General features: G+C 42.5%; 1 protein-coding gene across 5 annotated transcripts in view; it reads left to right on the top strand.

Annotated features, from left to right (window-relative positions):
- Positions 1-6,749: 6,749 nt before the first annotated feature.
- The window catches only part of LOC118390932 (rho guanine nucleotide exchange factor 12-like), a 149,126-nt gene continuing 130,173 nt past the window's right edge, over positions 6,750-25,702 (top strand). The window contains exon 1 of one of the 5 annotated variants that reach the window (XM_035781784.2): positions 6,750-6,764. Coding sequence is in view for 2 of the 5 variants with exons in the window: in XM_035781782.2 (XP_035637675.1) it covers positions 9,530-9,561 (32 nt within the window). In the remaining 3 variants the exon portion in view is untranslated. Of the gene's footprint in view, positions 6,765-8,300; positions 9,562-25,702 lie in introns of those variants that run through there. The other 4 variants (XM_035781782.2, XM_035781781.2, XM_035781783.2 and 1 more) reach the window with 4 other exon arrangements.

Here is a 25,702-nt window from a genome sequence, read left to right as displayed (position 1 = left end):
GGGCGGCGATATTCTCCAGGCTGTGCCCAGGGTCCTTTTCCTTCCAATTCTTCCTCCCATGTCCATTCCTCCAAATAGTGCAGCCTCTCCCACTGCTGCTGTTGCTGCTCCTGCTGCTGCCTCTGTTGCTGCTTTTGCTGTTGCCCGTTACCACGCCGCTTGGTCCTGTTGTGGTGGGTGATTCTGTAACGGTTTTCTTTAGGTGAGGTAGAGGCGGACCAAAATGCAGCGTGGTTGTTATTCATTGTACTTTAATAAAGAAACTGTACACAAATAAACTAACAAAACAACAAACGTGAAAAAACCTAAAACAGTCCTATCTGGTGCAAAACACAGAGACAGGAACAATCACCCACAAGCACACAGTGAAACCCAGGCTACCTAAATATGGTTCCCAATCAGAGACAATGACTAACACCTGCCTCTGATTGAAAACCATATCAGGCCAGACATAGAAATAGACAAACAAGACATCCAACATAGAATGCCCACTCAGATCACACCCTGACCAACCAAAACATAGAAACATACAAAGCAAACTATGGTCAGGGTGTGACACCTAGCTACTTAACCAAATGTAACAATGACTTCAAATATTAACACTAAAATAAAAAGGGTGTGATATGAATATTATGTGCTTGGGCTATTTGGGTATAAAGCTATAGCAGATATAATACTAATGTAAGCCTAGATATTGCATTGCCTCTGTTTGATCAGAATGTTACTTTTACTGCATAGTAATGTCAAGAGGACTCTGGTTTCACCTGTTGAGTGTCAACAATGCTATTTTTGTAGGTGTGAATGGCCAGCGTGGCAAGGAGTGGAACTGCTGGCTGGTGACACACTGGATCCTTTAGTACCTCCTACTGCATACATTAGCTTCATACAGTGCATTCTGACAATATTCAGACCCCTTTATTTTCCGCATTTTGTTACGTTACAGCCTTATTCTAAAATTGATTTTTAAAAATCTATACACAATACCCCATAATGACAAAGCGAAAACAGGATTTTTTTCTTCACATTTATTAAAAATAGAATTGATGGGACATGACACTGCATGTCAGAGCAAAAACCAAACCATGAGGTCAAATGAATTGTCCGTAAAGCTCCGAGACAAGATTGTGTCGAGGCAAAGATCTGGGGAAGGGTACCAAGACATTTCTGCAGCATTGAAGGTCCCCAAGAACACAGCAGCCTCCATCATAAAAGGAAGAAGTTTGGAACCACCAAGACTCTTCCTAGAGCTGGCCCCAGGGCCAAACTGAGTAATCAAGGGGGAGAAGGGCCTTGGTCAGGGAGGTGACCAAGAACCTGATGGTCAGTCTGACAGAGCTCCAGAGTTCCTCTGTAGAGATGGGAGAAACTTCCAGAAGGACAACCATCTCTGCAGCACTTCACCAATCAGGCCTTTATGGTAGAATGGCCAGACGGAAAAAACTCCTCAGTAAAAGGCACATGCCCGATTGGAGTTTGCCAAAAGGCACCGAAAGGACTCTCGGACTAGTCAGTATCGAGGGAAAGATGAAAAGAGCAAAGTACAGAGAGATCCTTGATAGAAACTTGCTCTAGAGCTCTCATGACATCAGACTGCAATTTCTGGTAACTGTAATGAACTTATCCTCCGCAACAGAGGTACCTCTGGGTATTCCTTCCCTGTGGCATTCCTCATGAGAGACAGTTTCTTCATACCGCTTGAAGAAACTTTAAAAGTTCTTGATATTTTCCGCATTGACTGACCTTCATGTCTTAAAGTAACGATGGAATGTCGTTTCTCTTTGCTTATTTGAGCTGTTCTTGCCATAATATGGACTTGTTCTTTTACCACAAATGTCTATCTTGTGTATACCGCCCCTAACTGATTGGCTCAAACGCATTAAATTCCACAAATGAACTTTTAACAAAACACACCTGTTAATTGAAATGCATTCCATGTGACTACCTCATGAATCTGGTTGAATGAAGAGTGTGCAAAGCTGTCATCAAGGAAAAGGGTTTACTTTGAAGAATCTAAAATATATTTTGATTTGTTTAACACTTTTTTGGTTATGAAATGATTCCATGTGTTATTTCATAGTTTTGATGTCTTCACTATTATTCTACAATGTAGAAAATAGTAAAATAAAATAAAAACCCTTGAATGAGTAGGTGTGTCCAAGCTTTTGACTGGTACTGTAGGTCCTGGATGTCAGGAAGCTGGACCCCAGTGGTGCACTGGGCTGTACACATTACCTTCTGTAGCGCATGACGGTCAGTTGCCGAGCAGTTGCCATAGGAGACAGTGATGCAACCGGTCAGGATGCTCTCGATGGTGCAGCTGTAGAACTTTGAGGATCTCGGGTCCCATGCCGTATTCTACCTCAGGCGAACAATACCTTGAGACTTCTTTAATATTAGACATTGCACACCAGCAGTTATTGACAAATAGACACAGACCCCCGCCCCGTGTCTTACCAGACGCAGCTGCTCTGTCCTGCAGATGCACAGAGAAGCCAGCCAGCTCTATATTATCAGTGTCGTTGTTCAGAAATGTCTCGGTGAAACATACAATATTACAGTCTTGAATGTCCCATTGGTAGGATAGTCTTAATCGTAGATCGTCCAGTTTGTTTTCCAATGATTGCACATTGGCCAATAATACAGCGGGTAGTGGTGGTTTACCTACTCATCTGCAAATTCTTCCAAGGCACCCTGCCCTCTTCCCCCCTTTTCTCTGTCTTTTCTTCACTCGGATGACAGGGATTTGGGCCTTGTCTCGACAAAGCAGTATATCCTTTGCGTCGGACTCATTAAAGAAAAAAACTTTGTCCAGTTTGAGGTGAGTAATCACTTTTCTGATGTCCAGAAGCTCTTTCCGGTCATAAGAGACAGTAGCATCAACATTATGTACAGAATGAGTTACAAACAATGCGAAAAAACTAACAAAATAGTACAGTTGGTTAGGAGCCCGTAAAACGGCAGCCATTCCCTCAGGCGCCTTTATCCCAAGGCGTTCATGGTCGAATTGCTGCAAAGAAACCACTACTAAAGGACACCAATAAGAAGAAAATGCTTGCTTAGGCCAACACGAGCAATGGACATTAGACCGTTGGAAATCTTTCCTTTGGTCTGATGAGTCCAAATTTCAGAATTTTGGTTCCAACCGCCGTGTCTTTGGGAGACGCAGAGTAGGTGAACGGATGATCTTCAGAAACATTTATTCTAGTGTAAAAATTGACTACAAAGTATATCATTTTGGTCATAAAGTCAGTCTCGTGCAAAACAGAGATTTGCGAGATTATAGGGGGAAGAAATGTCACAGAATGAAGGGTACCATAACATTTTTCATTATGTTCTGTTTACTTTAATCCTGTGCACATACCCACAGCTGGCAGCACCCAAGTGATCATCAATTCAGAGAGCAGCTGCACAACTTGCTTTGACATTCGATATCCCTATGGGGCTAGTTATGGACCATCAGTAAATAACACAATGTACATGAGACAATATAAAATATGTCAATAGCTCCAAATTTCTAAGATTTGAAAACCTCAAACCAACTATAAATTGTAGAAATTCATAAACAAATATTGAAAGCATTTAATGATACAACTGAAAGATGTGCAACATTGACGGTCCCGAACTAGCCACAGTTACTGATGTTAGTTCCCCATGAGACGCCAAAGCCAGTATTACTTCCCTAAAATAGTCTGAATGAATCTATGATATTTTAAGCAACCTGTAATTAATTTGGACATTTTTGCCGAGGAGGTTTTAGTCGTGCAATTGTACATCTACCTAAGGTTCTTGGTGCAGTATTTCTCAAGTAAAGAAAATGGAAACTTGTTGTCTTATGTAAAGAAAGTCAGATCCGCTGCGCTGATGGGCAGGTATTATGATACTGATGGTTTGTACCATTGTGGCTACCATTTCAGCTCAATCTAGTTGTCGTGTCAAGGATAACAGTTGTTGACAACTGTAGAATTTTAGCTAAGCCTAACCCTAACCCTTTTTCTAACCTTAACATCAGTCTCCTAACCTGACACATTAGTTATCCTAACCTACCTGGTTAGGTCTCATAACCTGTCAAGTTAGTTCTTCTAACCCGCCACATGAATTCTTCTAACCTGCTATGTAAACAAACCACCAGTGCCGACAAGCCATCCATCTCACTGTGGTGTGTTCTGCCATAGTATTGGTTAGAGCGCAATTTTGACACTAGAATAAATGTTTCTGACTAATATCGATGCCACTTTGGCCGTTTTCTATCAGAGAAGTTGTTTATTGCTTCCAGTTGCGCTTTAATAAATCCTCTTCAGGATCGGACCTTTATTTCAATTTTCGCCTAAAATGACATACCCAAATCTAACTGCCTGTAACTCAGAATATGCATATTCAAATCAAATCAAATCAAATCACATTTATTTATATAGCCCTTCGTACATCAGCTGATATCTCAAAGTGCTGTACAGAAACCCAGCCTAAAACCCCAAACAGCAAACAATGCAGGTGTAAAAGCAGCCCTGTATTCTTGGTACCATTTGAAAGGAAACACTTTGAAGTTTGTGGAAATGTGAAAGGAATGTAGGAGAATATAACACATTAGATCTGGTAAAAGATAATACAAAGAAAAAAACAACCATTCTTTTACATTTTTTTGTACTTTCATCTTTGAAATGCAAGAAATGTATTATTCCAGCCCAGCTGCAATGTCTATTTTGGCCACTAGATGGCAGCAGTGTATATGCAAAGTTATAGACTGATCCAATGAACCATTCTATTTTTGTTCAAAATGTTGTTTCAAGACTGCCCAAATGTGCCTAATTGGTTTATTAATAACTTTTTATGTTCAAAACTGTGCACTCTCCTCAAACAATAGCATGGTATTATTCCACTAAAAACTACTGTAAATTGGTGGTGCAGTTAGATTAACAAGAATGTAAGCTTTCTGCCAGTATCAGATATGTCTATGTCCTGGGAAATGTTCTTGTTAATTACAACCTCATGCTAATCACATGCTAATCTCAACGTCCTACAGGGGACCCACCGACCCTGAAGAAGTTTTAATGGCTAAGCCAAAAAAACGAGGAAGTTCAGCCCCCTTTAAAGTGGTCTTGCAATACATTATATGTCCTCTGGGTGACAGTGTACTCCAATTGCATTTTTCCATGAGCATCATGAGAAAGTGTGCAGCCAAGATTGAAATTGCACAGAGGAAGTTCCTCTACGACAGTAGGCCCCTACCTATCAGTATTGATGCAAGTGGTGTGGTCAAGTGTTCACTCACTGAATACTGTTATTGTTTGTCAGCAGGTACACATGTTCTATATTAAACATGATGATTTCTGGAATCTCTTTTTGTACGACTGATTCTATTGATCATAGATCTAAGGAGGTATATGGGGAGGTATTGGCATCAATCACCTACTATAACCAATTGCATTGAACTGAATGTCAGAGCCACCTTGATGCACCTCTTTGTGGTTATTTTATGACTAAATAATGACTGCAACGTCCTATAACTAATCCTGATTATAATTAAGATTTGTGATGAGACAATTGTATGTTATGTCGCCAGGTAAAATGCATTAAGCATGGTAGTCTATATATTCGACTCCCGGGACCACCCATACGTAGAATGTATGCACACATGACTGTAAGTCGCTTTGGATAAAAGCGTCAGCTAAATGGCATATATTATTATTATTATTATTATTAATGACTAATTACCCAGTACTTAGATTGGTCAGACAATTGGCTAAAGATTTGGAGACTCGGATATATTACCACACATAACATCCTCTGATCATAGATAAGGGAGATAAAGGAGGAAATACCATCAGTTTTTTTTCAGTGTATACAATGCAGCTTAAAAGACTGTCATGCAGAATGTAGCCTACTATAAATGGTTCACTGAAAGGATTTTGGGCTAATATACAGTAACAGGGCTGCTGGAAGAAATAGAGAACCGCACACTGTAGAAAAAAGGAATAGATTTAAAACTGAGGCTTGAATACAAAATAAAGATGTTTATTGAAGCATCATGGTGCCAAAGAAGATATTATAGTGCAAAAAAGTCCATAAATAAAAGGTGAAAACAAAACAAAAATGATTTTGCCTCAGGCCATCATCAGTGTAAATTGTCAGCACACACTTGTGTGTGGAAGTGAGGGAGGGATTTTTAAATGGACCACCTTTGGCTGAAAAATCGACACTCGTTCATCCCGCAATGATTGCGTTTTCAGCCACCGGTAGCTTGTTGGTGCTTTATATACTCTACAGTCAATTATGAATGCATGTCTACTTATATGAAATGTATAGTTATTAATATACGCCTACAGTATGATAGCTAGCAAATTAATTAGCTAACTAATGTTAGCCTGTCTAGCTGGATCTTCTGAAGAAGGAAAACGTTTTATTTCTACAATTTCCAAAAGATAACCAAACAAAAACAGATTTACTTTTTACAATGTTTGTATGTACGTGTTTGTGCCGTCGTGCATTAGTAGCACAATTTCTAACTTATTTGTATTCGTTTTCACTTCCACTTGTATGCTGACTTCTCCATTGATGTTGTTTTTAAATTTACGCAGACTTTTCTTAGCGGGTGTACAATCGTCACATTTAATTATGGGGAGTCTCGGGCCACGGAGTGAATATAATTGTACACTCGCAAAGCTGACTAAAAACGAGGGCTGAGGGGCTTACGTTGCAAACTTCCCTTGCTTGGCTAATCATTTGGACCACCCGCCAAGATGGCGACGGTGATTCCCCCAAGTGCGAGGGTAAGTGGACAAGGGTGTGTCTTTTAAGTGTTTGGGTGTTTGGACCGCAACCTACATATACAAAGGTATGTGGACACCACTTCAAATTAGTGCATTTAGCTATTTGAACCACACTCATTGCTGACAGGTGTATAAAATCGAGCACACAGCCATGCAATTTAATTTCAAACATTGGCAGTTGAATGGCCTTACTGAACAGCTCAGTGACTTTCAACGTGGCGCCATCATAGGATGCCACCTTTCCAACAAGTCAGTTAGTCAAATTTCTGCCCTGCTAGAGATGCCCCGGTCAACTAAGTGCTGTTATTGTGATGTGGAAATGTCTAGGAGCAGCAACGGCTCAGCCGCGAAGTGGTAGGCCACACAAGGTCACAGAACGGGAGAGTCGAGTGCTGAAGCACATAGTTCGTAAAAATCATCTGTACTCGATTGCAACACTCACTACCGACTTCCAAGCTGCCTTGTGCTTCACAATAACTGTTTGTCGGGAGCTTTATGAAATGGGTTTCCATGGCCGAGCAGCCACACACAAGACTTAGATCACCATACGCAATGACAAGCGTTGGCTGGAGTGGTGTAAAGCTCATCGCCATTAGACTCTGGAGTAGTGGAAACTCGTTCACTAGAGTGATGAATCACGCTTCACCATCTGGCAGTCTGACGGTCAAATCTGGGTTTGGCGGATGCCAGGAGAACGCTACCTGCCCGAATACATGATGCCAATTGTAAAGTTTGGTGGAGGAGGAATAATGGTCTGGGGCTTTTTTCCATGGTTCAGGCCCTGTAGTTCCAGTGAAGGAAAACTTTAACGCTACTGCATACAATGACATTGTAGACAAATTTTGTGGCATGACAATGCCCCTGTACACAAAGTGTGGAAGAACTTGACTGGCCTGCACAGAGCCCTGACCTCAACCCCAACTAACACCTTTGGGATGAATTGGAACGCCGACTGTGAGCCAGGCCTAATCGCCCAGCATCAGTGCCCGACCTCACTAATGCTCTTGTGGCTGAATGGAAGCAAGTCGCAACAGAAATGTTTCAACATCTAGTGGAAAGCCTTCCCAGAAGTGTGGAGGCTGTTATAGCCGCAAACGGGGACCAACGTTATGATTTTGGAAAGAGATGTTCGACAAGCAGGTGTCCACATACTTTTGGTCATGTAGTGTACATCAGAAAACCAATAAATCAGTACCTAGTACAATAGAATGCATGATCTAGATTATATGCTAAACATACAAAAGCGGACAGAGAAACATGATACATTATTGCTTAGATATATACCATGTGAACATTTCCTCAGAATGTCTGTAATAAAGCCCTTTTGTGGAAAAAAAAGAATAAAATAATTGACTGGCTGGGCCTGGCTACTACTTATAGAGCCTATACATATATATCTAGCCAATATAATATAATGTAGTTGATAGCCAAATAAACATTATATTAAAATGTATCTGTTGGAATGTGCAATAATAGGCTTAGTAAATGGGCCATCTACTGGTCTGTCATATATAGCATGGAGATAAGATGTTGAATCATATATAGCATGGAGATAAGATGTTGAATCATGACCATCCCATTTAGCCAGCCTAACATCAAAGGTTTTGAAAGCTCTATTCCGAAAACGTACCTAGGTGTTTTGATTCAAATACATACTGTAATTCAATGAAACGTAGTAGTCTCAACCGCAAAATAAACTAGGCTGCAGCAAACGGAATTTGTCGAGATCTGTGTGTTGCTTTCAAAAGTTGCTGTTACGAATTGCTGTGTCGGGACCCGGTTTGGCCCAAGAGGAAAGGTGATATTTTTGTATATATTTTTTCCGCTCCCTTTTTAGGCGTGGGAAAATTATTTCAATTTACATCCGCACTATAGTAATAGTACAGTAAAGAGCGTAAGGCCTGTGAGGATCGCTCATGTAATCTAAACGGTATTTGAAAAGGAGTGGTGAAACAATATTTCAAATTTCGTGAAAACTTTTAAAACGCAGCAAGGATCACTTTCATTGTTGTCGACATTCTTCCGGGCATGAAGGACCAAATCCGTCTGGGTTAAGGGGCGAATCGGATGGGAATTTTACCATGAAAACATTTTGGAAGGTAAATAAGCGACCAACTTCGAGAGAAACCAAGCTTCATTTGAGATAACTTAATCAAAAGAAAACCAAAACAAGGAATCTTCAGAACCATTAGACCAATCTTGTCAAAACATTGGTCGAATTAGTAACTTTGTGCAGTGTTATTTCACATGGAAACAAATTAACAATAGGTAGCCAGTGCTAATACTTTCCCGGTAGTCTATTGACAAAGACGGATGCAGGCAGCGGCAGGCGATGCCCATGATACAGTGTGTTCGCAATTAATGTTTCTCCTAAAGATATTGATTGAGAGGTTAACTTTTATTTTCTAGTAACATTTCACCATACTCAGAGTTATCAATGTATCATTGGCAATACGTTGTTTAATGCACGCCCCCGTAATGGTTCTGAAGAAGAACGTTTACAGTCACCTCTGATGTCTTCTGTCTGGAACAATTGTTTTACATCAATATTTGAAAAAACGAAATACACCAAAGAATTGAAGTCTACACTGAACCCATATGTTCTTATTTTAATGGATTAAACGAATTTGAATCGTTGTGGAACGCCCTTGGACGGACATTGAAAGCCAAGACGAAGCCATTCTCCAAAATACAGTTTGTCATTTTGATGAAAATGCTAACGTTAGTTGGATAAAATCCGTGTGGAAAAAAACAACGGAAGCCCAATGAGCGAGACACAGTCAACACTCACTGACAGGTAAATAATATCTCATTCCCACGACGCATGAATGGTAGCTCAACTCCTATACTGCTTATGCCGTTGCATTTATCCCTTCCCACGGCTCTGTATTGGTATTTTAATGTAACTATCAGCATATTGTAATGTAGCCTAGCAATACACATTATGGAATTTTTCCATGTCATGGTTTCAGGCCAGTGGACCAACGCGTTTGTTATGAAATCCCATGTCCCTTTCCCTTTCTAATATTATTAGATGTGTGATTTTCTCCTACCCCATTCATAGACGCTAACTGCTTTAGCGCCTATTGAAGGTATGGGGGAGTTTTGTTAAGAGCCCTGACACTTGCTCTAAACAACGTACCTCAAGCAATGCGTGTTTTTGGAAAAATGCAGTGGTGGAAAAAGTATCCAATTGTCATACCTGAATAAAAGTAAAGATACCTTCATAGAAAATGACTCCTGTGAAAGTCACCCAGTAAAATACTACTTGAGTGAAAGTATCAAAAGTAGAAATAATTTCAAACTCCTTATATTAAGCAAACCAGATGGCACAATTCTTGTTTTTTAATTTACAGATAGCCAGGGGCACACTCAAGACAACATTTACAAACTAGGCAATTGTGTTTAGGGCGTCTGCCAGATCAAAGGCAGTCGGTTGGCATGACCAGGGATGTTCTCTTGATATGTTTGTAAATTGGACCATTTCCTGTCCTGCAAAGCATCCAAAATGTAATGAGTTCTTTTGGGTGTCCAGAAAAATGAATGGAGTAAAAAGTACATAATTTTCTTTGGGAATGTAGTGGAGTAAAAATTGTCAATATAAATAGTGAAGTACAGATACCCCCTACTTAAATAGTACTTTGAAGTATTACACTATCGTTCAACATTTTGGGGTCACTTACAAATGTCCTTGTTTTTTAAACGAAAGCACTTTTGTTTGTCCATTTAAAATAACATCAAATTGATCAGAGATACAGTGTAGACATTGTTAATGTTGTAAATGACTATTGTAGCTGGAAACGGCAGATTTATTTATATTATGGAATATCTATAGTTGAAGTAAGAAGTTTACAGACACTTAGGTTCAAGTCATAACTCATTTTTCAACCAATCCACAAATGTCTTGTTAACAAACTATAGTTTTGGCAAGTCGGTGAGGACATCTACTTTGTGCATGACACAGGTCATTTGTCCAACAATTGTTTACAGACAGATTATTTAACTTATAATTCACTGTATCACAATTCCAGTGGGTCAGAAGTTTGTATGCACTAAGTTGATTGTGCCTTTAAACAGCTTGGAAAATTCCAGAAAATGATGTCATGGCTTCATAAGATTCTGATAGGCTAATTCACATCATTTGAGTCAATTGGAGGTGTACCTGTGGATGTATTTCAAGGCCTACCTTCAAAACTCAGTGATATCGCTCAGGAAGGAGATGTGTTCTGTCTGCTGGAGATGAAAGTACTTTGGTGAGAAAAGTGCAAATCAATCCCAGAACAACAGCAAAGGACTTTGTGAAGATGCTGGAGGAAACGGGTACAAAATTATCTATATCCACAATAAAACGAGTCCTATATCGACATAACCTGAAAGGCCGCTCAGCAAGAAAGAAGCCACATTATGGCCATTGTTTGGCTATAATGACCATCGTTATGTTTGGAAGAAAAAGAGGGGAGGCTTGCAAGCCGAAAAACACCATCCCAACCGTGAAGCACGGGGGTGGCAGCATCATGTTGTGGGGGTGCTTTGCTGCAGGAGGGACTGGTGCACTTCACAAAATAGATAGCACCATGAGGAAGGAAAATTACGTGGATATATTGAAGCAACATCTCAAGACATCAGTCAGGAAGTTAAAGCTTGGTCGCAAATGGGTCTTCCCAATGGACAATAACCCCCAAGCATACTTCCAAAGTTGTGGCAAAATGGCTTAAGGACAACAAAGTCAAGGTGTTGGAGTGGCCATCACAAAGCCCTGACCTCAATCACATAGTTCTGTGGGCAGAACTGAAAAAGCGTGTGCGAGCAAGGAGGCCTACAAACCTGACTCAGTTACACCAGCTCTGTCAGGAGGAATGGGCCAAAATTCACCCAACTTATTGTGGGTAGCTTGTAGAAGGCTACCCGAAACGTTTGACCCAAGTTAAACAATTTAAAGGCAATGATACCAAATACTAATTGAGCGTGTGTAAACTTCTGACCCCCTGGAAATGTGATGAAAGAAATATAAGTTGAAGTAAATCATTCTCTCTACTATTATGCTGACATTTCAATTCTTAAAATAAAGTGCTGATCCTAACTGACCTAAGACAGGGAATTTTTACTAGGATTAAATGTCAGGAATTGTGAGAAATGGATTTAAAATGTATTTGGCTAAGGTGTATGTAAACTTCCGACTTCAACTGTATGTCTGTAAACACTCCAGCCAGCTGGTCTGCGCATGCTCTGAGGACGCAGCTAGGGATTTTGTTTAAACGTCTTACTTACGTCGTCCACAGAGAACGAGAATCCACAATCCTTGAGTCGGTGGCACTGTGTTATCCTAAAAGCAGGCGAAAGTGTTTAGTTTGTCTGGAAGTGAGACATCCGCGATGTGGCTGGTTTCCCTTTGTAATCCTTGATTGTCTGTAGACCCTGCCACATACGTCTCGTGTCTGAGCCGTTGAATTGCGACTCTATATTGTCTCTGTCCTGACATTTTGCTAGTTTGATTGCCTTACAGAGGGAATAACTACACTGTTTGTTTTCTGCATAACTATACTGTTTGTATTCCCAGTCACTTTGCTATGGTTAAATGCGGTGGTTTGTGCTTTCAGTTTTCCGTGAATTCTGCCGTCTATCCACGGTCCTTCTGTAAGGTTCTCCCATCTCCACAGAGGAACTTTGGAGCTCTGTCAGTGACCATTGGGTCACCTCCTCCCTGACCAAGGCCTTTCTCCCGCGATTGCTCAGTTTGGCTGTGTGCTTAGGGTCGTTGTCCAGTTTTTTAAAATTTGATTTTTTTTCACCTTGATTTAATTAACCAGGTAGGCTAGTTGAGAACAAGTTCTCATTTACAACTGCGACCTGGCCAAGACAAAGCAAAGCACTGCGACACAAACAACAACACAGAGTTACACATGGAATAAACATGGAATAAACAAACGTACAGTCAATAATACAATAGAAAAAGTCTATATACAGTGTGGTCAAATGAGATGGGGGAAAAGGGAGGTAAGGCAATAAATAGGCCATAGTGGCGAAATAATTACAATATAGCAATTAAACACTGGAGTGATAGATGTGCAGAAGATGAATGTGCAAGTAGAGATACTGGGGTGCAAAGGAGCAAAATAAATAACAGTATGGGGATATTTACAGATGGGCTATGTACAGGTGCAGTGTTCTGTGAGCTGCTCTGACAGCTGGTGCTTAAAGTTAGTGAGGGAGATATAAGTCCTCCAGCTTCAGTGATTTTTGCAATTCGTTCCAGTCATTGGCAGCAGAGAACTGGAAGATAAAGGAGGAATTGGCTTTGGGGGTGACCAGCGAAATATACCTGCTGGAGCGGGTGCTACAGGTGGGTGCTGCTATGGTAACCAGTGAGCTGAGATAAGGCGGTGCTTTACCTAGAAAATATTTATAGATGACCTGGAACCAGTGGGTTTGGCGATGAATATGAAGTGAGGGCTAGCCAACGAGAGCATACAGGTCGCAGTGGTGGGTAGTAGAGGTCAACCGATTATGATTTTTCAACGGCGATACAGATTATTGGAGGACCAAAAAAAAGCCGATACCGATTAATCGGCCTATTTATTGTAATAATGACAATTACAACAATACTGAATGAACAATGAACACTTTTATTTTAACTGAATATAATATATAAATGAAATCAATTTAGCCTCAAATAAATAATGAAACATGTTCAATTTGTTTTAAATAATGAAAAAACAAAGTGTTGGAGAAGAAAGTAAAAGTGCAATATGTGCCATGTAAGAGAGCTAACGTTTAAGTTCCTTGCTCAGAACATGAGAACATATGAAAGCTGGTGGTTCCTTTTAAAATGAGTCGTCAATATTCCCAGGTAAGAGGTTTTAGGTTGCAGATATTATAGGAATTATAGGACTATTTCTCTCTATACCATTTGTATTTCATATACCTTTGACTATTGGATGTTCTTATAGGCACTTTAGTATTGCCAGTGTAACAGTATAGCTTCCGTCTCTCTCCTCGCCCCTACCTGGGCTCGAACCAGGGACACATCGACAACAGCCACCCTCAAAGCATCGTTACCCATCGCTCCACAAAAGCCACGGCCCTTGCAGAGCAAGGGGAACAACTACTTCAAGGTCTCAGAGCGTGTGACGTCACCGATTGAAACGCTATTAGTGCACACCACTAACTAGCTAGCCATTTCACATCGGTTTCACCAGCCTAATCTCGGGAGTTGATAGGCTTGAAGTCATAACCAGCTCAATGCTTGAAGCACAGCGAAGAGCTGCTGGCAAATGCATTGAAGTGCTGTTTGAATGAATGCTTACGAGCCTGCTGCTGCCTACCACCGCTCAGTCAGACTGCTCTATCAAATATCAAATCATAGACTTAATTAATATGGTCAAATCCGGAAACTATAATTTCAAAAACAAAACGTTTATTCTTTCAGGGAAATACGGAACCGTTCTGTATTTTATTTAACGGGTGGCATCCCTAAGTCTAAATATTGCTATTACAATCACAACCTTCAATGTTATGTCATAATTATGTACAATTCTGGAAAATTAATTACGGTCTTTGTGGGGAAGAAATGGTCAAAGGGGTGGATCAGAGAATCACCAGCAGCAAGAGCGACATCATTGATGTATACAGAGAAGAGAGTCGGCCCAATAATTGAACCCTGTGGCACCCCCATAGAGACTGCCAGAGGTCTGGACAACAGGCCCCCCGATTTGAAACACTGAACTCTGTATGAGAAGTAGTTGGTGTACCAGGCGAGATAGTCATTTGAGAAACCAAGGCTTTTGAGTCTGCCTATAAGCGGTGAACTGTTGCAAGGTGAACCTGAGCGCTCTGAAGCATATTTTCATCAATGATCTCTCTTTACTTTGCTCTGTTCATCTTTCCCTCGATCCTGACTAGTCTCCCAGTCCCTGCCGCTGAAAAATATCCCCACAGCATGATGCTGCACCACCACGCTTCACCGTAGGAATGGTGCCAGGTTTCATTCAGACATGACACTTAGCATTCAGGCAAAGAGTTCCTTATGGTGCCTTTTGGCAAACTCCAAGCGGGCTGTCGTGTGCCTTTTTACTGAGGAGTGGCTTCCATCTGGCCACTCTAGCATAAAGGCCTGATTGGTGGAGTGCTGCAGAGATGGTTGTCATTCTGGAAGGTTCTACCATCTCCACAGAGGATCTCTAGGTCACCTCCCTGACCAAGGCCCTTCTCCCCTGATTGCTCACTTTGGCTGGGCGGCCAGCTCTCGGAAGCTCTGAAATGGCTAGAGTCAATTAGTATTCAGCCCCTTTGTTATGGCATGCCTAAATAACCTCAGGAGTAAAAAGTTGCTTAACGTCTTGGTGACAGGGGGGCAGTATTTAGTAGCTTGGGTTAATAAGGTGCCCAAAGTAAACTGCCTGTTACTCTGTCCCAGATACTAATGTATGCATATTATTAGTAGTATTGGATAGAAAACACTCTGAAGTTTCTAAAACTGAATGATGTCTGTGAGTATAACAGAACTCGTATGGCAGGCGAAAACCTGAGACAAATCAAACCAGGAAGTGGGAAATCTGAGGTTTGTAGCTTCATTTAAGCGATTGCCTGTCTATTATGCTGTGTCTATTGGGCCAGATTGCACTTCCCAAGGCTTCCAGCAGATGTCAACAGTCTTTAGAAAGTTGTTTGAGGCTTCTATTGTGGAATGGTGTCGAATAAGAGCTGTTTCAACAAGTGGACTAGGCTGAGGCCAATCAGTTGTTTACTGTGCGGTTGTGCCATTCCTTCTTTTTCCTTTGTAATGAATACGCTATTGTCTGGTTGGAATATTGTTGAAGATTTATTATAAAAAGACCATAAGGATTTATTGTAAACATCGTTTGACATGTTTCTACAAACTGTAATGGAACTCTTTTGACTTTTCGTCTGGATTTTGCGCTCGCACATTGTGCCTTTGGAATAGTGAACTAAACGCGCGAACAAAACGGAGGTATTTGGACATAAATATGGACCTCATCGAACAAAACAAACATTTATTGTGGAAGTGGGAGTCCTGGGAATGCATTCCAACGAAGATCAGCAGAGGTAAGTGAAGATTTATAAAGCTATTTATGACTTTTGTTGACTCCACAATTTGGCGGGTAACTGTATTGCTTGCTTTTATGGCTGAACGCTGTTCTCAGATGATTGAATATTGTGCTTTTGCCGTAAATAGTTTTTGAAATCTGACACAGCGGTTGCATTAAGAACAAGTTTATCTTTAATTTTATGTAAAACATGTATCTTTCATCAAAGTTTATGATGAGTATTTATGCTATTTGAAGTGGCTCTCTGCAATTTCTCTGGATGTTTTGGAGGCATTTCTGAACATGGCGCCAATGTAAACTTAGGTATTTGGATATAAATATGAACTTGATCGAACAAAACATACATGTATTGTGTAACATTGAGTCCTGGTAGTGTCATCTGATGAAGATTTACTTTTGTAAATGAGATATTTCTGTATTTTCAATAAATTAGCAAAAATGTCTAATGTTTTCATTTTGTCATTATGGGGTATTGTGTGTAGATGGGTGAGGTTTGAAAAATATTTGATCCATTGTGATTTCAGGCTGTAACAAAAATGTGGAATAAGTCAAAGGGTATGAATACTTTCTTAAGGCAATGTAGATCCAAGTTGGCTAGATTTTAAATATGAAGATTAGCTGGCTACTCACTAGCAGTTGTGCTTAAGAGATTGTTTTTGAAACCTCAGTTCATTTTCTATTATGCCTGCTACCAGAAGTTGGTCATTATTAGTGGATGCGCATTAATAGCATTTCGCTACACCCGCAATAACATGTGTATGTGACCAATAAAATGTAATTTGCATGGTTCGGGTAAAAAAATAATACAAAAGGGGGCATTTTTATAGACTTGAAAGTCAGATCAGTGATTAACTGTTTTGAGAAAATAATTAAATTATTAGTGGCTCATGGTTGAAGGCTTTTATTTAGCCTAGGTATAATTTTAGAGAATCTGCACACTTAAGATTATTTAGAGAATCTAGATACTTTTGGTCATGTAGTGCATGTCAAAAGTACACCAAAAGGTGTTCAATGTGGTTGAGGTCAGGGCTCTGTGCAGGCCAGTCATATTCTTCCACACCGATCTCGACAAACAATTTCTGCATGGACCTCGCTTTGTGCATGGGGGGCATTGTCGTGCTAAAACAGGAAAGGGCCTTCCACAAAGTTGGAAGCACAGAATTTTCCAGAATGTCATTGTATGCTGTAGCGTTTCAATTTCCATTCACTGGAACTAAGGGGCCTAGCCCGAACCATGAAAAACAGCCCATTCCATTATTCCTCCTCCAAACATTACAGTTTGGCACTATGCATTCGGGCAGGTACGTTCTCCTGGCATCCGCCAAACCCAGATTAGTCCGTTGGACTGCCAGAATTTCCGCTTGGGCAGCCGAGCGGAAATGGAGGAAAACTCGCCTCCCTGCGGACCTGGCATCCTTTCACTCCCTCCTTTCTACATTTTCCTCCTCTGTCTCTGCTGCTAAAGCCACTTTCTACCATTCTAAATTCCAAGCATCTGCCTCTAACCCTAGGAAGCTCTTTGCCACCTTCTCCTCCCTCCTGAATCCTCCCTCTCTGCAGATGACTTCGTCAACCATTTTGAAAAGAAGGTCGACGACATCCGATCCTCGTTTGCTAAGTCAAACGACACCGCTGGTTCTGCTCACACTGCCCTACCCTATGCTCTGACCTCTTTCTCCCCTCTCTCTCCAGATGAAATCTTGCGTCTTGTGACGGCCGGCCGCCCAACAACCTGCCCGCTTGACCCTATCCACTCCTCTCTTCTCCAGACCATTTCCGGAGACCTTCTCCCTTACCTCACCTCGCTCATCAACTCATCCCTGACCGCTGGCTACGTCCCTTCCGTCTTCAAGAGAGCGAGAGTTGCACCCCTTCTGAAAAAACCTACACTCGATCCCTCCGACGTCAACAACTACAGACCAGTATCCCTTCTCTCTTTTCTCTCCAAAACTCTTGAGCGTGCCGTCCTTGGCCAGCTCTACCGCTATCTCTCAGAATGACCTTCTTGATCCAAATCAGTCAGGTTTCAAGACTAGTCATTCAACTGAGACTGCTCTTCTCTGTATCACGGAGGCGCTCCGCACTGCTAAAGCTAACTCTCTCTCCTCTGCTCTCATCCTTCTAGACCTATCGGCTGCCTTCGATACTGTGAACCATCAGATCCTCCTCTCCACCCTCTCCGAGTTGGGCATCTCCGGCGCGGCCCACGCTTGGATTGCGTCCTACCTGACAGGTCGCTCCTACCAGGTGGCGTGGCGAGAATCTGTCTCCTCACCACGCGCTCTCACCACTGGTGTCCCCCAGGGCTCTGTTCTAGGCCCTCTCTTATTCTCGCTATACACCAAGTCACTTGGCTCTGTCATAACCTCACATGGTCTCTCCTATCATTGCTATGCAGACGACACACAATTAATCTTCCTTTCCCCCTTCTGATGACCAGGTGGCGAATCGCATCTCTGCATGTCTGGCAGACATATCAGTGTGGATGACGGATCACCACCTCAAGCTGGACCTCAGCAAGACGGAGCTCCTCTTCCTCCCGGGGAAGGACTGCCCGTTCCATGATCTCGCCATCACGGTTGACAACTCCATTGTGTCCTCCTCCCAGAGCGCTAAGAACCTTGGCGTGATCCTGGACAACACCCTGTCGTTCTCAACTAACATCAAGGCGGTGTCCCGTTCCTGTAGGTTCATGCTCTACAACATCCGCAGAGTACGACCCTGCCTCACACAGGAAGCGGCGCAGGTCCTAATCCAGGCACTTGTCATCTCCCGTCTTGATTACTGCAACTCGCTGTTGGCTGGGCTCCCTGCCTGTGCCATTAAACCCCTACAACTCATCCAGAACGCCGCAGCCCGTCTGGTGTTCAACCTTCCCAAGTTCTCTCACGTCACCCCGCTCCTCCGCTCTCTCCACTGGCTTCCAGTTGAAGCTCGCATCCGCTACAAGACCATGGTGCTTGCCTACGGAGCTGTGAGGGGAACGGCACCTCAGTACCTCCAGGCTCTGATCAGGCCCTACACCCAAACAAGGGCACTGCGTTCATCCACCTCTGGCCTGCTCGCCTCCCTACCACTGAGGAAGTACAGTTCCCGCTCAGCCCAGTCAAAACTGTTCGCTGCTCTGGCCCCCCAATGGTGGAACAAACTCCCTCACGACGCCAGGACAGCGGAGTCAATCACCACCTTCCGGAGACACCTGAAACCCCACCTCTTCAAGGAATACCTAGGATAGGGTAAGTAATCCTTCTCACCCCCCCCCCCTAAAAAGATTTAGATGCACTATTGTAAAGTGGCTGTTCCACTGGATGTCTTAAGGTGTATGCACCAATTTGTAAGTCGCTCTGGATAAGAGCGTCTGCTAAATGACTTAAATGTAAATGTAAATGAAGCGTGATGCATCACTCCAGAGAACCCGTTTCCACTGTTCCATAGTCCAATGGCGGCGAGCTTTACATCACTCCAGCCAGCACTTGGCATTGCATATGGGGATTTTAGGCTTGTGTGCAGCTGCTCGGCCATGGAAACTCATTCCATGAAGCCCCCGACGAACAGTTATTGTGCTGACCTTGCTTTCAGAGGCAGTTTGGAACTCAGTAGTGAGTGTTGCAACAGAGGACAGATGACTTTTATGCCTTTCACCACTTCTCGGCTGAGCCGTTGTTGCTCCAAGACCTTTCCACTTCAAAATAACAGCAGTTACAGTTGGCCCGGGGCAGCTCTAGCTGGGCAGAAATTTGACTGACTTGTTGGAAAGGTGGCATGTTGAAATTCTCTGAGCTTTTCAGTAAGAACATTCTGCTGCCAATGTTTGTCTATAGAGATTGCTTGGATGTGTGCTCGATATTATACACCTGTCAACAACGGGTGTGGCTGAAATAGCTGAATTCACTAATTTGAAGGGGTGGCCACATACTTTTGTATAGATAGTTTATGTTGTGAATCACCGACTTAAATTTTGAAAATAATTAGATACTGTATCATTTTTAGGCCATATCGCTACCCCTACTACAAGCAGATGGTGAATGCTTTAGAATACATTGCTATCTTAAACATCTCTATGGGCTCCTTTGAGTTTAAATGCTCACTCAAGAACTGATTTCATGAACATCTCAATCTAAATAGCATACATACACACGGTGTCTGAACTAGCCCTGTTAATCGTTATGATGACAGCACAGGATATTTCCCACTCACAATTTCTCCCATCCAGAAACGAGTTGATTTCACATGTTCTAACTAGGCCTGCTTAACCAAGATCAGAAACACACTGCAGAAAAGGACTCCGCTGCATTACAAGACAACATACCGTATTGGTGTCTGTCTGACGATGTTTCACTTAAGTACCAAGCCAACCGGGCAATCGGTTGCAGCCCCACTCCTCGTTTGCTTCACCTTTTCATTTGCAAACATACCGGTTCCGAATAGTTCTCCATTTTACTTTATCGGTATCAGTGTTCAAATTTTGTGATTATCTCCTTCCAGCTGTTAACTTTAACCGACTACAACTGCATCGAAGGATTGCAGAGGTCATCGTATCATCTCACGTCCTCGCACACAGCAAATGTTGAAATAAAAGCACAAAGATATATGATTGCAGGTAGAATAGCAGTAGCAGAAAAATAGCTGCATGTCCATCTCTTCTGTGTTTATACCAGAAGGGATACTAGAAGAGATGTGATGTAGACACAGGGCAGGATTTCCGTTGCAAAACTCACTCAATACTGCCCCTCATGTCTTAGCAAGGAATGTTACGGCACATCTCAATTTCCAGATAGCAAAACAACTGTCAGATGCCGGTGCGCATTACAAGGAGCCGCCCCTTTGGTGAGAAACGACATTGCAACACTGCACTACTCTCTGTACCTTTCGTCTCTGTAGTGTGTGAATTTACCTTAATGCTGTGGGTTATGCAGAGTTTCTGTGGTTTGGCTCTGGTATATCTTACCTCTGATGGCCACCTGCAGAAATGCATACTAGTGGGTGGAGTTCCTTCACCGTGCCTAAGCAGAAGAGTTCCTCCACCTTCTGGCACAATCCTGCTCATACACACACTGACTCTCCAACACACCCATTTATTCTGACTCTATACTCACGCGCACACACACTCACATAAAATCTTCCTTTACTCTGCTGCTACTCTGTTTATCATTCATCCTGATGCCAATTCACCTTACCCCTATACATATATACCTCTTATCACTCCAGTATCCCTCCACATTGAAAATATGGTATTGGAGCTGACCCTGTAAATAGCTTCTTACTTTCACATGTTTTTCTTATTTTTATTTATTGTTTTTGTTCTACCGTATGCTATTTTTTTTTAGTACTACATTGATATTGATCACTGCATTGTTTGGTTTAGAGCTTGCAGTAAAGGCATTTCACTGTATTTCTGCACATTACATTAAAACTATGTCTGTATGTCCATGACTGACTGCCGCAGAGGTTCAGGGCATTCAGGGCCAATTGGAAGTGTCATGCAGTTGAATCACTGACGAAGGCTGGGAAATGCAACTGGTTCTATTTGCTCTTTGTCACACAGTTTAGCTGATATGTGTATTTTCTCTCTCCCCTCACTCCACCCACTCTCGCGGGAAGTGGTGACATCACTGATAAACAATGTCTGTCAGCCCGGCCAGGCCACCAGCCCTTCCTGACAGAGCTGCTGGCCAGAGTGGTGCAGGATGGGAATGAGTGGAGCCTCGCTGTCATTCTGCACCCTTTGCAAATTACAGCATCAAGGGCCTTGTATGTATTTGAGCAGACAGACGAAACATTGTGGCTGAACGTCTGTCTACTTATTTCATGCAAAATTGCTTGTGAGTGGAGTTTAATTAACTAATAATGATCATATGAATGACTGTCTTGGGATACCAATATCTTAACATCAGTATTCCTACATATGGAGGAAGTTAGATGGATGTAGTGGTTGCATTAGTTAAAATATATCAACAGTGACAAATCATATCCTACAATGAAATGGTAGCTTTCTGCTTAGCTGATTATTGATCTATTAATTTTAGAGGCTTAATTTAAACTTTTGTCTGGCTTCTACAAATAACCTGGAGATACAAATGAGAGTAATGAACAGCTAAAGGATATCTAGGAAAACATAGCTAAAATGCTCTCAATGTACACCAAAACAAACTGCTACAATCTATTGTCTCTTCCGGCGCCGACAGAGATGGCCGCCTTGCTTCGCGTTCCTAGGAAACTATGCAGTTTTTTGTTTTTTTTTACGTGTTATTTCTTACATTAGTACCCCAGGTCATCTTAGGTTTCATTACATACACTCGAGAAGAACTACTGAATATAAGAGCAGCGTCAACTCACCATCAGTACGACCAAGAATATGACTTTCGCGAAGCGGATCCTGTGTTCTGCCTTTCACCCAGGACAACGGAATGGATCCCAGCCGGCGACCCAAAAAAACCACTTCGTAATAGAGGGAAACGTAGTGGTCTTCTGGTCAGACTCCGGAGACGGGCACATCGTGCACCACTCCCCAGTATACTTCTCGCCAATGTCCAGTCTCTTGACAACAAGGTTGATGAAATCCGAGCAAGGGTAGCATTCCAGAGTGACATCAGAGACTGTAACGTTCTTTGCTTCACGGAAACATGGCTCACTAGAGAGACTATCGGAGTCGGTGCAGCCAGCTGGTTTCTCCACGCATCGCGCCGACAGAAACAAACATCTTTCTGGTAAGAAGAGGGGCGAGGGCATATGCCTTATGGCTAACGAGACGTGGTGTGGTCACAAAAGCATACATAAAGTCCTTCGGTTCACCTGATTTAGAATTCCTCACAATCAAATGTCGACCGCATTATCTACCAAGGGAATTCTCTTCGATTATAATCACAGCCGTATATATTCCCCCCCAAGCAGACACATCAATGGCTCTGAACAAACTTTATTTGATTCTTTGCAAACTGGAATCCATACATCCTGAGGCTGCATTCATTGTAGCTGGGGATTTTATCAAGGCTAATCTGAAAACAAGACTCCCTAAATTGTATCAGCATATCGATTGCGCAACCAGGGCTGGCAAAACCTTGGATCACTGCTATTCTATTCTTCCGTGATGCATATAAGGCCCTGCCCCGCCCTCCTTTCGGAAAAGCTGACCACGACTCCATTTTGTTGATCCCTGCCTACAGACAGAAACTAAAACAAGAAGCTCCCATGCTGAGGTCTGTTCAACGCTGGTTCGACCAATCTGATTCCACACTCCAAGACTGCTTCCATCACGTGGACTGGGATATGTTTCGTATTGCGTCAGACAACAACATTGACGAATACGCTGATTCGGTGTGCGAGTTCATTAGAACGTACGTTGAAGATGTCGTTCCAATAGCAACGATTAAAACATTACCAAACCAGAAACCGTGGATTGATGGCAGCATTCGCGTGAAACTGAAAGCGCGAACCACTGCTTTTTATCAGGGCAAGGTGACCGGAAATATGACCGAATACAAACAGTGTAGCTATTCCCTCCGCAAAGCAATCAAACAAGCTAAGCGTCAGTATAGAGACAAAGTAGAATCTCAATTCAACGGCTCAGACACGAGGTATGTGGCAGGGTCTACAGTCAATCACGGATTACAAAAAGAAAACCAGCCCCGTCACGGACCAGGATGTCTTGCTCCCAGGCAGACTAAATAACTTTTTTGCCCGCTTTGAGGACAATTCAGTGCCACTGACACGGCCTGCAACCAAAACATGCGGACTCTCCTTCACTGCAGCCGAGGTGATTAAAACATTTAAACGTGTTAACCCTCGAAAGGCTGCAGGCCCAGACGGCATCCCCAGCCGCGCCCTCAGAGCATGCGCAGACCAGCTGGCTGGTGTGTTTACGGACATATTCAATCAATCCCTATCCCAGTCTGCTGTTCCCACATGCTTCAAGAGGGCCACCATTGTTCCTGTTCCCAAGAAAGCTAAGGTAACTGAGCTAAACGACTACCGCCCCGTAGCACTCACTTCCGTCATAATGAAGTGCTTTGAGAGACTAGTCAAGGACCATATCACCTCCACCCTACCTGACACCTTAGACCAACTCCAATTTGCTTACCGCCCAAATAGGTCCACAGACGATGCAATCTCAACCACACTGCACACTGCCCTAACCCATCTGGACAAGAGGAATACCTATGTGAGAATGCTGTTCATCGACTACAGCTCGGCATTTAACACCATAGTACCCTCCAAGCTCGTCATCAGGCTCGAGACCCTGGGTCTCGACCCCGCCCTGTGCAACTGGGTACTGGACTTCCTGACGGGCCGCCCCCAGGTGGTGAGGGTAGGCAACAACATCTCCACCCCGCAGATCCTCAACACTGGGGCCCCACAAGGGTGCGTTCTAAGCCCTCTCCTGTACCCCCTGTTCACCCACGACTGCGTGGCCACGCACGCCTCCAACTCAATCATCAAGTTTGCGGACGACACAACAGTGGTAGGCTTGATTACCAACAACGACGAGACGGCCTACAGGGAGGAGGTGAGGGCCCTCGGGAGTGTGGTGTCAGGAAAATAACCTCACACTCAACATCAACAGAACTAAGGAGATGATTGTGGACTTCAGGGAACACCCCCCTATCCACATTGATGGAACAGTAGTGGAGAGAGTAGCAAGTTTTAAGTTCCTCTGCATACCCATCAAAGCTGGGACCGAGAGACTGAAAAACAGCGTCTATCTCAAGGCCATCAGACTGTTAAACAGCCACCACTAACATTGAGTGGCTGCTGCCAACACACTGTCTCAACTCCAGCCACTTTAATAATGGGAATTGATGGGAAATTATGTAAAATATATCACTAGCCACTTTAAACAATGCTACCTAATCTAATGTTTACATGCCCTACATTATTCATATGTATATGTATATACTGTACTCTGTCATCTACTGCATCTTTATGTAATACATGTATCACTAGTATCACTAGCCACTAACTATGCTACTTTGTTTACATACTCATCTCATATGTATATACTGTACTCAATACCATCTACTGTATCTTGCCTATGCCGCTCTGTACCATCACTCATTCATATATCTTTATGTACATATTCTTTATCCCCTTACACTTGTGTGTATAAGACAGTAGTTTCGGAATTGTTAGTTAGATTACTTGTTGGTTATTACTGCATTGTCGGAACTAGAAGCACAAGCTGAACTAAGTTTTCCTCCAGGATGCCTGTGCTTAGCTCCATTCAGTTTATTTTGAATCGTGACAAACTCCTCAGTCCTTAATGATTACAAGCATACCGGGCAGGTGTTTGGCACTGACACAAATTATTGATGATTGGCTGAAAGAAATTGATAGAAGATTATGGGAGGTGTTTTGGTCAGTGAAGCTTCTGATGTCATTGATCATAACCAGCCGGCTAGGGCCATTTTATTGTTTTCTGTTTTTAAATATTACCTTCCATTAATCTTATATAAAGATGTGTCTAGGTATGCTGACGACTCAACAGTATACACGTCAAGTCAATAAATGAGACACTTAACATAGAGCTCCTGTTAGTTTTACAATGGGTAACTAGCAATAGGCTGGTGGTAAATAACTCAAACTAAAAGCATAATTTTGGGGATCAATCACTCGCTCAACTCTAAACCTTGTTTCGATCGATTATTGAATAATGAGGCTATTGAGCAAGCGGAGGAGACTAAACAGCTGGGTATAACCCCAGATGGCAAGCTTTGATGGTCAAAACATATAGACTCAATGGTTGGTAAAATGGGAAGAGGTTTGTCCATGATATGGCGTTGCTCTGCCTTGTCATCTCAGTCGACCAGACAGGTCCTACAGGCCCTTTTTTCAAATGTCTACTTAACCGCTACAACCTTTAGTAATTATGTCCTCCTT

The sequence above is a fragment of the Oncorhynchus keta genome, chromosome 12 (genome assembly GCF_023373465.1).
Source record: "Oncorhynchus keta strain PuntledgeMale-10-30-2019 chromosome 12, Oket_V2, whole genome shotgun sequence".
In the NCBI taxonomy this organism is placed as follows: domain Eukaryota; kingdom Metazoa; phylum Chordata; class Actinopteri; order Salmoniformes; family Salmonidae; genus Oncorhynchus; species Oncorhynchus keta.
Note: the sequence above shows the minus strand (reverse complement) of the source record. Positions and strands in the feature narration are given on the sequence as shown.